At 46.4% G+C, this 13,914-nt stretch overlaps 1 protein-coding gene across 1 annotated transcript in view; it reads left to right on the top strand.

Moving 5' to 3' along the window:
* Positions 1–2,216: 2,216 nt before the first annotated feature.
* The window catches only part of scgn (secretagogin, EF-hand calcium binding protein), a 95,764-nt gene continuing 84,066 nt past the window's right edge, over positions 2,217–13,914 (top strand). Inside the window, exons 1-2 of the mRNA XM_038797015.1 lie at positions 2,217–2,507; positions 4,288–4,358. Coding sequence (XP_038652943.1) covers positions 2,435–2,507; positions 4,288–4,358 — 144 coding nt within the window. The 5' untranslated portion in view covers positions 2,217–2,434. The remainder of the gene's footprint in view (positions 2,508–4,287; positions 4,359–13,914) is intronic.

The raw sequence follows: 13,914 nt of genomic DNA, 5'->3' as shown, positions 1-13,914 counted from the left end.
CTGCATGCAGCCTCTAGCCCCAATGACTGAGTCTGCCCCTTCACAGGTGCAGGTGCAGCAATCTTTGCTGGCCCTCACTGGCTCAAAATACCTGAAGATGTCTGCCACACTCATGTCAGAGCAGGGGAAAAAGTAATGTCTCGCTAACACTGCTGATGCCAAAGGGGTGGGGTCACTGACAGGAAATAGGAAGGGTAAGGGAAGAGTGTCTTGGTTGCATGAAGGGATTCAATTGGGAGCTTGTAACAATGTTATTGTTGCATTGCTGCACTTCATTTCTATAACAACACAAGTTTCTGTAACAGCACAAGTTTCTGTGAACTCACCACTTTCACGGTATCATCTCCCATTCACCCTGGCGAACTTTCTGCTAGTGAATGGAATGACCAACCTCGTGGCGGAATGGGTATGGTTGTGATGGATGGCTAGGTGATGGCAGGAAGGTACGTTGGGGATGGAATTTGCAGAGGGGTTTTGGTAGAAAACATTGTCTGCAGTCAGCACGTATTCAAGTGAAGCATCACTGGATGAGTCCATGGCGGGCCTCTCTGGCATGGCACCAACCGCACATCAGGCTCCCTCTCCTCCGAGAATGTTGGGCGCTCTCCACCTTCCTATTCTGCCAGCTGGACACAGTGGAGAACATTCATGCACATGGCTCGTCGTGTACCTTCCTGAAAGTTCTGGATGCCTGTGCACCTGCCTGAGAAGCTGAGCTGTTGGAGACACTGTTGCTCAGACATGTCAAGGAGGTTGACCCTTGGTCTGGACCTGAAACTGTGTTGAGGGTATCGCCTCCTTCGAGGTGCAGCCCTGGGTTCATCTCCTCTGCTTCATGTAGCTGCTGCAGTTTCTTCCTCTGCTGCTGTGGCTGTTGAGCTGGGTGAAGCTGCTGCTGCTCCTCAGAGATGCGAGCTACTGCAGCTTATGTAGTTCCCATGCTGCTGGGACGCCTCACAGGCAAGAGGGCAATTGGTGCTTGGGAAAGTAAAAGAAGGCTGGAAGATATCAGAATCCTCGGTATGCATCCAAATCTATTTCCCTTTGCCTGGGAAAATTCACCATTTGTGGGTCCAGAAGCCGATGGTGTCGAAGACCCACCTTTATGCACAATTTTCTGGAAGGCGGCCAATTAACATGAAATCATGACCTTCCCCAGGATTTAGGTCCCTGGGAGTGGAGTTTCCACCACCCGAGCCTTTCCATTGTGCTTCAGTGCCACTGGTGCCAGTGGCTGCTGACAGTATCATACTGACCAGAGGCCCAGGATCAACAGTAGACCAAAGCCACCGGTGAGGGCAGAATAGGTGTCCCTAACCGGATGTGTGGTGAGGGTAGGGGTGGGGGAGGGGAGCAGGGATCTCAGCGGGGCCACCTCCCCCGATGTTGGGTCCCTCGATCAGGCACTGAGTGCTTTTGAGTGAGGGCTCCCCCAATGGAAGCCCACAAGAAAGCGAGTTAGACTTCGTTGTCAGTCTTCCCAAGTGGTCATTCCTCTGCCCACCATTGGTTGAATACCAATGGCAACAGGATGAGGCGCTTAAGTGGCCAATAGTTGCCCACCCAATTAGCATCCAGCAGGAAGACCATCCATGAGTTTTGGAAGGTGAAGGGGTCCCCAGCCAATACCCTCTCACCTGATTAAATGCCCGCCTCTAAACTTGACAGTAAGGGGGTATTAAATCCTGTCCACGGTGGGTGGGTGTGGTGGTGATAAAATGATTCCCTTAGGCCACTTGTGTTCTCAGTTGATAGCCAAAGATGGAGTTAGAGGGAGCTGGCTGAGAGTCACAATTGTAATTAGTAGGGGAGCAACCATGCATGTGAGGGCATGGACCAGTGATTACTACTCTAGCTTAGAAAATTATTCTTCAACAGCAGAAAAAGAGTAGAATGAGCACTTCATTAATTCCAGAAACCACGGTTGTTTATAACCCGTCAAAGTATTGTCCCATAAATCGCACCCCCCCCCCCCCCATAATATGACCTTTGTTCTGAGGCAGTTAGGCAAAATTTCACTGTTTTTGTTAAAAGGTTTTTTTTTTAATGACCTCGCAAGAATGTCACTTTATCTGTCAGGGTCGTGTTATTATTCCAAACAGCCTTTCAATGCAGACTTGTGCATGACCTTAACAAGTGAGTGCACACTGGAAGCTGATCAATAGGATGCTAAGGTGGGTGGAGCCGGAGCTCGTCAGTAATGCTGAGGGGGCTGAGCCCAGGATTGGCTGGGCAACTGGGCTGTTTGGCGCGGTGACACAGGGAGTGAGCTCTGTGTTTTGAGTGGAGTTGTCCTTTTTTTAAAAGCTCGGGAGTGAAGGAAGCCCTCTTGGCCATTGCGAAGCCCTGGACATCTCCCGTGGGCGGCAGCAGAACCATCAGAGAAAAAGCCTTGCCAGCGTTTGGAAACTTTTCCTTTCAACTCCCCAGCACCATGGACAGCCCGGGCTTCGACAACCTGGATGCCGTCGGGTTTCTTCAGATTTGGCAGCGGTTTGATGCTGATGGTAATTCAATTTTACTCCATACAATGCTAAATAAGGGTGGGGTGGGGTGAGACCCGTCCACTGCAAGTATGGGACCATTGCATAAAAAACTCAAATTATTGCTCTTCATCTGGGTGTAAAATAGAAATTAATTTTCCCATTATGCTTTGGAAACTTTTTGCATCCAAATTAAGCTTTTAAATATTCAATATTTTGGGAAGGATTAAACAAATGAATTTGACAAGGTTTGCACAAAGCACTACACGCTGACACATTTCTTTTTTAATTTGACTGTGTTTTGACTCCCGCCCTGTTCTCGACATTTTCACTAAATTTGTTCGGTATTAAAACTGGGATCTGCTTCTATGCCTTTTACTCCACGGGCGAATACGGGCAATTTAGTCCACTGCTGCAGCTCGACACTTTCCACACGGACCCAACTCCCCTAGTTAATCCTGTCTCTCCAACCAACAAATTGGTTTTATATCAGTCACTATTTGAGCAGGATTAGGGAAGTGGTTGGTTATTTGGGCATATGGACGGTGACCAGCCACCAGCTCTGTCAAAAACTGAATGCTGTTTGGCACTTTCATTTTTAGTTTTGTTTTAAGAATGTAAAGAATGGAGCTCAGTCTGATTAAATCTTCAATTTTGCCATTTGTAAGAAGTTGACCACAAGAGCTCTGATAATGAGCTGAGACACGGATTAATTCTGTGATTCACAGGCAACAATCTCAATGGGGGAGGTTGTGAGCTGCAGGTCAGGAACCATTCCAGTTTGCTTCGGGCCATTCACTGCTATCCTGCATGTTGTCTGTATTTTGGAATGAATGCTGCTGATCAGGACAATGCTTCTCATTCTAGAACCAACCGTGTCAGCACCATGGAGGACCTTACAAATGCTGCCGGACCTGCAGAGTATTTCCAGCATTTTCTGTTTGAATTTCAAATTTCTGGCACTTGCAGTATTTGCTCCTCTTGAGTCCACCCAACATGTGTGTTCTAAAGTAAACTGGAAGGTACTGCAGGTATCACATCACTGGTGAGGAAGTGTGGACTCTGGTTTGGTGTAATTTCAATCATGCTCCTCCTTTTGTGAAGCAAAGATTTTTTTTTTTTAGAAACCTTGCCTCATATTTTTCAAGGGGACTGGAAGCTATACTGTTGTAGTCAATAAACACTTTTTTTCCCCAGTTTATGCACTGCCCACTCCAGTCAGGACAGCACATAAGATGGTGGAACCCGGTCTTTGAGAGCACTCACTGAAAGCATTATTTCTTCTCTCTGACTTCCGTACATCCTTTTGGAGCAGCTGAGCAGAATTACTACGCTGCTGAAGAAGACAATCATTTTAAAATTGCGGCTCTTCAGTAACTCTGGCAGTTAGGGTAAAGCAATGTCTGTCACGCAGACTGCCACTACTTTTTAAAGCAATCCAGCCAGCCCTCTTGCCCAGTCGTTTTCTGTGTGTTGCAAGGAGTTGTAAGTCTATTTAGAAGACAATTGAAACTGAGTGCAAAACCAAATTACAATATGTGACTAATAAAGGCAACTTTGTTAAATCTGCGCAACAGTAAAATGTCCCAAACTCTGGCTTGTTGGTCTCGGTACAGATTTGATCCTGGGCGTGCATGGTTTTGATATTGGTTCCTAATAAATTGAGCTCTATTTACTTTACTCCATTGTTTATTCTATAACAAATATACTTCAGACAGGATTTCCAGAAAATGGCTGTTGTTACTGATCTTATTCGGTACTTCTGCATATGATTTCATTACCCGTTTGTTGAACTCTTATCTAGATAATGGCTACATTGAAGGCAAGGAACTGGATGATTTTTTCCGTCACCTCATGAAGAAACTTGGTACTGAAGTGAGTGCACATCCTACTTTAGCTTGTTAAATAAACCTGACCGTATGCATTTCCATGGCAACAAATTTAGTTCCCTTCTGGCAGCTGATTGCCAAATGCATGGAGAAAAAGATGGGAAAGTGCTTTCATTAAAAACAAAAGAGTAATAAAGTCAGTCATGCCAGAGAACAACAATGTTCTGTTCAACTCTGATTGTATTTGCGAAGCCATAAGAGAATTATCTTGACAAGATTGCATGATGTTTCACAACATTCACTCTCCTTTAAAGGTCTGGCAATTCAATCGTTTCCATGAATATAATATCTCTTATCTTTCCCCTTCTGTGTAGCCAGTTTGTTCTAGACTTTAAATAATAATTGTTCAAATCATGACTGCAATAGTTCTGCCACAATTCATTTTCTTCAGTCGCTTAACTCTTTATAGTGAGTTTCTCTCAAAGTTTTTAAATGTAGGCAATTTCGATTTTGTGTCTTCTGCAAAAAAATCTCTATCTCTGGTAGAATTGGACATGTACATGGGAGCAATAAATTGTTCTTTTTTTAAAAACTGCAATTGTTGGAAATTGGGGAAAAAAAGGGCTGGTGCAGACTCGATGGGCCAAATGGCCTCCTTCTGCATTGTAAATTCTATGATTAATTGGTGGCATAGCTGGTCAGCCAGTATCTGTGGAGAGAACTGACAGCTTACCAAGTCAGGCTGTATCCTCCTTCAGGATTGAAAGATGGAAGGCTAGCCCTTAAAATTGGGAAAACCAGGCAAAAATAGACAAATAAATCTTCATAAGTTCATAAGATATAGGAGCAGAATTTGTCTATTCGACCCATTGGGTCTGCTCTGCCATTCAATCATGGCTGATATGTTCCTCATCTGCTACCTACAACGTTACAGACCAAGAGCTGGACTGCAAAATCAGCCAGAGCTGATGTCAACAAAAATACTCCCAAGGAGGAAGAGGTATTTCTGAAAAACCGGAATCCGTATCGCAGTGTTAGATAGTGCACAGGATCACCTCAGCCGAACAATAGAATGTAGTGTGACAGAAACAAAGAATGTCAAAATAGCTGACGTAGTGACCGACACACAGACCTGATAGCAGCAAGGTAGCACAGTGGTTAGCACAGTTGCTTCACAGCGCCAGGGTCCCAGGCTCGATTCCCAGCTTGGGTCACTGTCTGTGCAGAGTCTGCACGTTCTCCCCTGTGTCTGCGTGGGTTTCCTCCGGGTGCTCCGGTTTCCTTCCACAGGTCCCCAAAGACATGTATTAGGTGAATTGGACATTCTGAATTCTCCCTCCCGAATGTACCCGAACACGGCTGGAGTGTGGCGACTGCGGGATTTCCACAGTAACTTCATTGCAGTGTTCATGTAAGCCTACGTGTGACAATAAAGATTATTAGAAAGGAGAGAACTGGAAAATTGAAGAAATTATCAAATGCTTTGTTCTTTTTGTGAACATTTGTTTTAATAGAAACGTTGTCCGCTGGTGGTCTTCACTCTAGTACAACAATTTTCTGTAGCTATCAACCTTTGCTTAGGGCAGCACTGTTGCCTCTGAATCAGAGGGTTTTATGGGTTCTAAGCACTGTTGCCTCTGAATCAGAGGGTTTTATGGGTTCAAGACCCATTCAGGACATATGTACACATCTTTAGCTGACACTGCACTGCAATATTGAGGGAGCATTGTCGTGTGAATGGTGCCATCTTTCAGATGAGATGCTAAACAAAGCTCCCATCTGCCCGAATATAAAAGGATGATGCTAAATATTGTGTATTCAGCAAAGGACTTGATTTCATCCTCTTACATCCTCACCCCAATGAATTTCAGGCTCTGTAGGATGCTGAACTCTTCCCCCCTCACCTTTGACTCTGTGCTCACTTCTGGGTGCTCTGGTTTCCTCCCACAGTCCAAAGATGTGCAAGTTAAGTGGCTTGGCCACGGTAAATTGCCCCTTAGTGTCCAAAAAGGTTAGGTGGGGTTACGGGGATAGGGTGGAGACGTGGGCTTGGGTGGGGTGCTCTTTCCAGGGGCTGTTGCAGATTCAATGGCCACCTTCTGCACTGTAAATTCTGAGTTCTATAAGTTTGGATCCTTTCACCCACCTCCAATTATCTCTACCTGGACCCTTCCCTCTGGTCTCTTACCTGCTCTTGATATTTTCATTGAGAACTGTCAACGTGACCTTGGCCATCTTAGTTTTTCTGCTCCTCTCACCCACTGTCAACCTGTCTCTTCTGAACTTGCTGCACTCCGTTCTCTCAGGTCCAAACCGTACATCATTACCAAACCTTTTGACACGGGTGGGGAAGTTGTCTAGCACATTGACCTCTGCCTCACAGAGGCTGAGCACCAACTCTCACTTCCTCCTACATCTCCCTGGACCATGTCCCTACCACCGAGCAACAAGCCATTGTTTCCAAGACTGTCACTGACCTCATCACCTCTGGAAATCTTCTTTCCACAGCTTCTAACCTCATAGTCCCACACAGCCCGCTTCTACCTCCTTCCCAAATCCACCAACAGGACTGCCCTGGTAGATCCATTGTATCAGCCTATTTCTGCTCCATGGAACTAATTTCTTCCTATCTTAACTGCATTCTCTCACCTCTTGTCCACTCTCTTCCCACCAACATGCGCGGTTCCTCTGATACCCTATGTCGTATCAACAATTTCCAGCTTCCAGGCCCTAAACGCCACCTCTTCGTCATGGTTGCCCAATTCCTCTACACCTCTATAACCCAGCAGCATGATGTGAGGGATACCTGCCTCTTCCTTGAATTAAAATCGCCATCCACCAGTACTCTCCTCTGCCTGGCTGGACATGTTCTCTCACGGAACAATTTCTCTTTTAACTTGTCTCACTTCCTCCAAATAAAAGGTGCAGCTATGTGTATCATAGAATTTACAGTGCAGAAGGAGGCCATTCGGCCCATCGAGTCTGCACCGGCTCTTGGAAGGTCTACCCAAGGTCAACACCTCCACCCTATCCCCATAACCCAGTAACCCCACCCAACACCAAGGGCAATTTTGGACACTAAGGGCAATTTAGCATGGCGAATTCACCTAACCTGCACATCTTTGGATTGTGGGAGGAAACCGGAGCACCCGGAGGAAACCCACGCACACACGGGGAGGATGTGCAAACTCCGCACAGACAGTGATCCGGAATCGAACCTGGGACCCTGGAGCAGTGAAGCAATTTTGCTATCCACAATGCTACTGTGCTGCCGTGTATGGGCCCCAGTTATGCCTGTCTTTTTGTGTGTTATGTGGAACATTCCTTGTTCCAGTCCTACTTGGGCACCCTCTCTCAATTATTTTTCTGGTGCATCCGTAACTGTATTGATGCAGCTTCACGTTCTTGCCTGGTCCTGGAAGATTTCTCAATATTGCTTCCAATTTCCATCCCTCTCTCATCTTCACATTGTCGATCTCTGATGCTTCCCTTCCTTGATTTCTCTGTCTCCATTTCTGGTAAGAAGTCTTACAACCAGACCTGCTGAGTTTTTCCAGCATTTTCTGTTTTTATCCCACCTATCCTCTCTGATGGGTGTAAAAGATCCCAGGAACTAACCCAAGAAGAGCAAGGGCGCTCTCCTGATGTCATGTCCAATGTTTTCGTCCCTTAACCAACACCATTAAGACAGGTTAATTGTTTATTTCTTCTCATTGCTGTTTGTGGGACCTTGTGTGCAAATCGGGTGCTTCACTTCCCTACATGACAACAGTTACCACGCTTCTGAAGTAATTTGTGGCTGAGGTGTGTTTTAGGGAACTCTAAGGTTGTAAAGGTACTATAAGAATGCATGTATTTTCTTTCCAGATTATACCTGTTGCAATGTGCCTTTAAGGGATTGAAGCATAAAATCATTAGAAGGAAGTGTGTCACGCGATCTGTTTTTTTGTTGCACTTTTGCTTTTAAGCAGAGCGCACAAACGCAGACAGCTCGCTGTTGATCGGTTTTCAAATGATCTACCTTTGTATCCATGTGCCTACTCTCAGTAAATGAATCCACAACGTGTCCAACCAATGGCTTATGAATGATTGCGGCCTTTATATCATAATAACAACATGGTACCACCCAAGTGAAATAACTAAATTAAGCAATTTGTTGAAAATTAGCAGTTTTTAAAAACACTTTTCAATATTTTACTGAACAAAAAGATTTTTATTGGTCGATTTATCGAACAGAAGCAAAACTTGGAAATCAATCCAGAAATGTGGCAGAAATTCAGTGTCACCATTTAGCCACAGGTGCAGGAGGACTAGATGAATACATATGTGGCTGAGCGTGGGAAACATTTGCAAGTTTATTCAGTGTATGGGCCAGGGTTCAGAGAACACCAAAGTATATCATGTAGTTCACCTGACCTACAACTGTTTATAGATTTTGGTTATGAGGAGCACAAGGGCCTACTCTTCAGGTGTTATGCAACAGAGGCCTTAAGCGCTTTAAATCAAAAACAAAGTTTATCCTACGAATTCAGTTAACATTTTATAACCACACACAGTAAGCATTTTATCAACTACAAACCTAAATACCCTGCTACAGTACTCTATATTTAACCCTTAATAACTTCCCTTTACTCTTTCACTCAAGTAACAACATCCATAAATCAGACAATCCCTTTTACCACAAAACAGTAGGTTGGAATTCCTTCCAGAACACAGTTATTACTTTGAAGTTATCAAGTGATCTGGAGGCACCTTTTTAGCATGCAGAGAGAGAGAAAGACTCCAAGATCCTTGTAGTCTGAATACAACTTAAAACTCAGAGCCACAAACAACTTCCAGCTCAAAACATAGAACATACAGTGCAGAAGAAGGCCATTCGGCCCATTGAGTCTGCACCGACCCACTTAAGTCCTCACTTTCACCCTATCCCCGTAACCCAATAACCCCTTCTTACATTTTATTTTGGTCACTAAGGGCAATTTAGCATAGCCAATCCACCTAACCTGCACGTCTTTGGACTGTGGGAGGAAACCGGAGCACCCGGAGGAAACCCACGCAGACACGGAGAACGTGCAGACAGTGACCCAGCCGGGAATTGAACCTGGAACCCTGGCGCTGTGAAGCCACAGTGCTATCCACTTGTGCTACCGTACTGCCCGAAAGTAAAAACCAGAGCCACCGCCCAGCTCCACCCACACAATGACATCACTGCAGCCATTTCAGAAGACAAACCGTTCTTAAAGAGACATTCCCATGACAACAGTGCAAAACATCTGATGTGGGACAGAGTTTCAACTTTGAGCTTCGAGTGGTGCAAGTAAATTCTGGCAACTCAAAGATAAAAGTTTCATGAAACTGGGAGCAATAAATGCTGAAACGGTTCATCTGTGAGGCATGCTGAAATTCAGTAAAAAATTAAGCTTGGGGTTTGAAAAAATAAGTGCTGCCAACTAGGAAGGTACCATTGTATAAAAACAACAGTCTGTGCATCATTACTGCTGAATCTTTCTGCTGAATTTGTACTGCTGTCAAGTCCAATTCATTTGGCTTTTAGACCAGAAGCTTTACTATGCAGGAGAATAATTTCATGGACTGAGCGAGTAAGGAAGTCAATGGAGCCTTCTCTCCAGAAGCGGCAGCTGAGAGCAGATCATGTGCTCTGGGTATGTGAGAGATTCCTCCATTTTGTAGCTGCAAGCAGTGCTGCTTTGAGTTCCAGGGCATCTGGTGGACAACCCATGAAGAAGAAGCTGAAATCAGGAACAAAGCAGTATAAAAGATGATATCTTGTGGTATGGATTCATTAATTGTGCCAATGCTTATCAGGATGCAAAGCCCATGTGTGTTATATGAAGGATGTACTGGCGAAGAAAAGATTAAAACCTTCAAAACTTTAAAGGTAATTGAAGAATAAGCATGCCGAGTTTGAGGACAAAGATTTTTTCAAAGGATGCAGCGAGAATTTAAATCATCAACTGAAGCCCTCAGCAGAAATGTAACATTGAATGACAAGGCAGGTGAGATCGTGAGGACCAAGCAGGCTCACCTGCCACATTAAAAGCAAACGAAAATGGTGGGTCGCAAAGGTCGGCTGGCGTGGGTCCCCGAAGGTCAGCTGGCATGGGTCCCAAAGGAAGGCCAGTTGGTAACAGTGGGCTCCAGGAAAAACAGTTTGTAAAATTCTGCTCTAGGAAATAGTAAAGCAGTGAAGGAGGGGGGGGAATTTCAGTGAGGATTGTGGGGGCGGAGGGAGGGAGGGGAGGGGAGGGGGGGGGGGGTGGTGCTGTGGGGATGGTGGTGAAAGCGGTGTGGTGCCATAGGAAATATCTAGTCAATGTGCTCCACCCATTGTGAGTGTCGGACAGGCCTGATGGGACCAGCATGTTTTGTTTCCTGCACATCATTTTCCTCGGGTCACATTGGTCACAACTAGAGTCAAATCCAGGTGACAGTGAGATTACGTTAGCTCCAAGGTGCATTTACCTGGTGGAAAACAGTTCCAGATGCCACACTACCTTGAATTTAATGGTTTGTTAACATTTTTTCTCCCTTAATTTAGTGGGTTGAGTCAACAGTTTTTAAAATGATTTAATGCCTTCACGGAGAAAGTGAAAAGCAGAATTTCAGCCAGAAAGCACTATCCTTTCATTATAATACCATCTTTTTATTTGTCAAATACCACAGGTTAGTGTCAAGTCTAGGATTATCGTCATACCACTGAACACAAATACAAGCTGAAAGCAACTATTAAAAATAAACTTGGGCCTTCCGGTGATGGTGGTGTGCTGAGCAGACAACATCGGATTGCTCTCCTCCAAACCAGAACCAAAAAAAGGCTCTTTTAGTCGAATTGTGCCCAAAAACCAAAGGCAAAACTATCTCACCAGCAAGAAGAGAATAACCACCAGAGTCTGTCAGCTAACGGGAGCACGAGAAGCCAAAGAGACGGTGGAAAAAGCCATGAGCAGCAGGCGGGCGAGGCGGCAGACTCACGAGGCAATGGGACCCTGGTTGCCAAGGATCAGACGGGCTACGTCGTCCAAATGCTGGGTAACTCAGTTGGGAGAGACAACCTCCCCAACACCGTAGAGCACAACAGGGCACACAGGTCACTCAGGCCGAAACCCGCAGCCGAGGGCAATTATTGGAAAGCTGCCCCGATACCAGGATCGTGAGAGGATCCTGCGGTGGGCGCGTCAGACAAAAGCGAGCATCTGGGAAGGACACAATATCCAAATCTATCAGGACATTGGGGCAGACCCAGTAAAATGCAGGGCCGAGCTCAACCAGGCGAAGTCGGCCCTGTATAAGAACTGGGTACGTTTGGTATGCTTTTCCCGGCCAGGTTCTGGGTCACATACCAGAACTGTACTGTAAAACCTCGAAGAAAGCAAATGAATTTGTAAAAGACAACGGCCTGGACAAGGGACAGGTAAGGCAGCAGCGAGGGTTGTGCAGTGAAAGACTGTGAAAGGGAAAATTAAAGACTCATTGGACTGTGAGCATCTTTGCGTGGGACTGTGCTGCCTCATTCCACCCATAAAGGGAAGACCGGGTCACAGAAGGAAGCGAAGGCAGGTGAGAGATTAGACAGGGAAAACAGGCAGTCAGCGGGCATATGGCAGGGGCTAGACCAGCCTGGGAGGGGAGCCACCACACTAGCAGGGATAGCTAGCATGGGATGGCAGACAGCAAGGGGGGAGGGAGGGGGGGGGGGGGGGTGGCCGCTGTGCAGCTCCCAACATAGAGGGAGCGCGTGGTTGGGGGGGAGGGACAAATGGACAGGGAAGGGGGAGAACGGGGGGGGGGGGGGGGGGGGTGTGGAGGGAGAAAGAGCGCAAAAGAAACAGAGCAGGGAAAATTAGTTGGTTTTTGTAGAGGCTTCGACGGGTGAGGAACAGGCTGAGGAAACAAGATGGCACCGCAAGCAGCCACTCGGGAGGGTCCCTGGGCAAAGGGAGACCCCGGCGTACCCACGTGGCATACACACAGTTGGCGGCCATGTTGGATGCCCCCTGGATAAAGGGAAACCCCAGAGCGCAGGGGCCCGACTTCATGGTGAAAACAATGACCGTGGCCATTTTGGACGGCTGCCTAACAAAGGGAAACCCTGGAGTGCAGGGGCGCATCCACCAGTTAAGTATGGTTGATCCCACAGGAAAGCGGGAACAAAAAACTCCCCCACCAGGATTATCACCTGGAATGTCAGGGGACTCAATGGCCCAGTGAAAAGATCCAGTGTCTTCACCCACCTAAGAAGTTTGAAGGCCTACATAGTTTTCCTGCTGGAGACACACTTTAGGCAGAAGGACCGATAGCGGATAAGAAAAAGCTGGGTGGGACAGACGTACCATTCATGTTACGGGATGAGGGCTATGGGCGTAGCCATACTGAGCAACAAGAGGACGAGATTCAAGGCTACAAGGACAGTTACGGACCAAGGGGAGCAGTACATCATGGTCAGCGGTGTCTTGGACAGGGCAGCAGTAGTCCTGGTAAATGTTTACGCGCCCAACTGGGTCGAGACAGATTTCATTAAAAAAAGACCGTGGCGGAAATACCCGACATTGACACACATCGACTGATCTTGGGGGCGACTTCAACTATGTACAGGGCCTGCTAATGGATCAATCGAATCCCAGATAGGCATGGCTAGGGAGCTGGGAGCAGATGGGGCGATGGACTCTTGGCGGTTCCTGCACACCAGTGAGAAGGAATTCTTGTTGTTTTTACCAGTTCACAAAACATATTCCAGAATAGACTTCTTTGCAGTGGGGAAAGCGGTGCTTCCAGGAATAGTAAAGATGGAATAGTCCGCAATAGTGATCTGCGACCAGGCTCCACATTACGTGGAAATTAAGTTGGAGATGGGCTGTGCCCAGTGCCCCACGTGGAGGTTGTCAAGAAGGCATTGAGTTTTAAAATTGGCAAGTCATGTTTCCGCTTTATACAATCTTAGTAACGCCGCACTTGGAATATAGTCTTCAATTCTGGTCGCCACACTACCAGAAGGATATGGAGACTTTGGAGAGGGTTTAATCTGGGTGCTCCGATTTCCTCCCACGTCCAAAGATGTGCAGGTTAGGTGGATTGGCCATGCTAAATTGCCCTTGGTGTCCAAAACGTTTGGGTTGGGTTGGATTGGGTGGGGTTACTGGGATTGGGTGGGGCTTAGGTAGGGTGCTCTTTCCAAGGGTCGGTGTCGACTCGATGGGCCGAATGGCCGCCTTCTGCACTGTAAATTCTATGATATCCCTCTAATCCCATACTATTCATGTATTTGTCAAGCTGCCCTTTAAAAGTCACCATCGTATCCGCTTCCACTACCTCCCGCGGCAGCGAGTTCCAGGCTCCCTCTGTGTAAAAAAAAAAACTTGCCTCGTACATCTGCTTTAAACCTTGTCCCTTGCACCTTAAACCTATGCCCCCTAGTAATTGACTCTTCCACCCTGGGAAAAAGCTTCTGACTATATACTCTGTCAATGCCTCTTGTAGACTTCTATCAGGTACCCCTCAAATCTATGTTGTTCCAGTGAGAACAAACCGAGTTTATCCAAACTCTCCTCATAGCTAGTGCCTTCCATACCAGGCAACATCCTGGG

The sequence above is a fragment of the Scyliorhinus canicula genome, chromosome 5 (genome assembly GCF_902713615.1).
Source record: "Scyliorhinus canicula chromosome 5, sScyCan1.1, whole genome shotgun sequence".
In the NCBI taxonomy this organism is placed as follows: Eukaryota; Metazoa; Chordata; class Chondrichthyes; order Carcharhiniformes; family Scyliorhinidae; genus Scyliorhinus; species Scyliorhinus canicula.
This window is presented reverse-complemented; position numbering and strand designations above follow the sequence as displayed.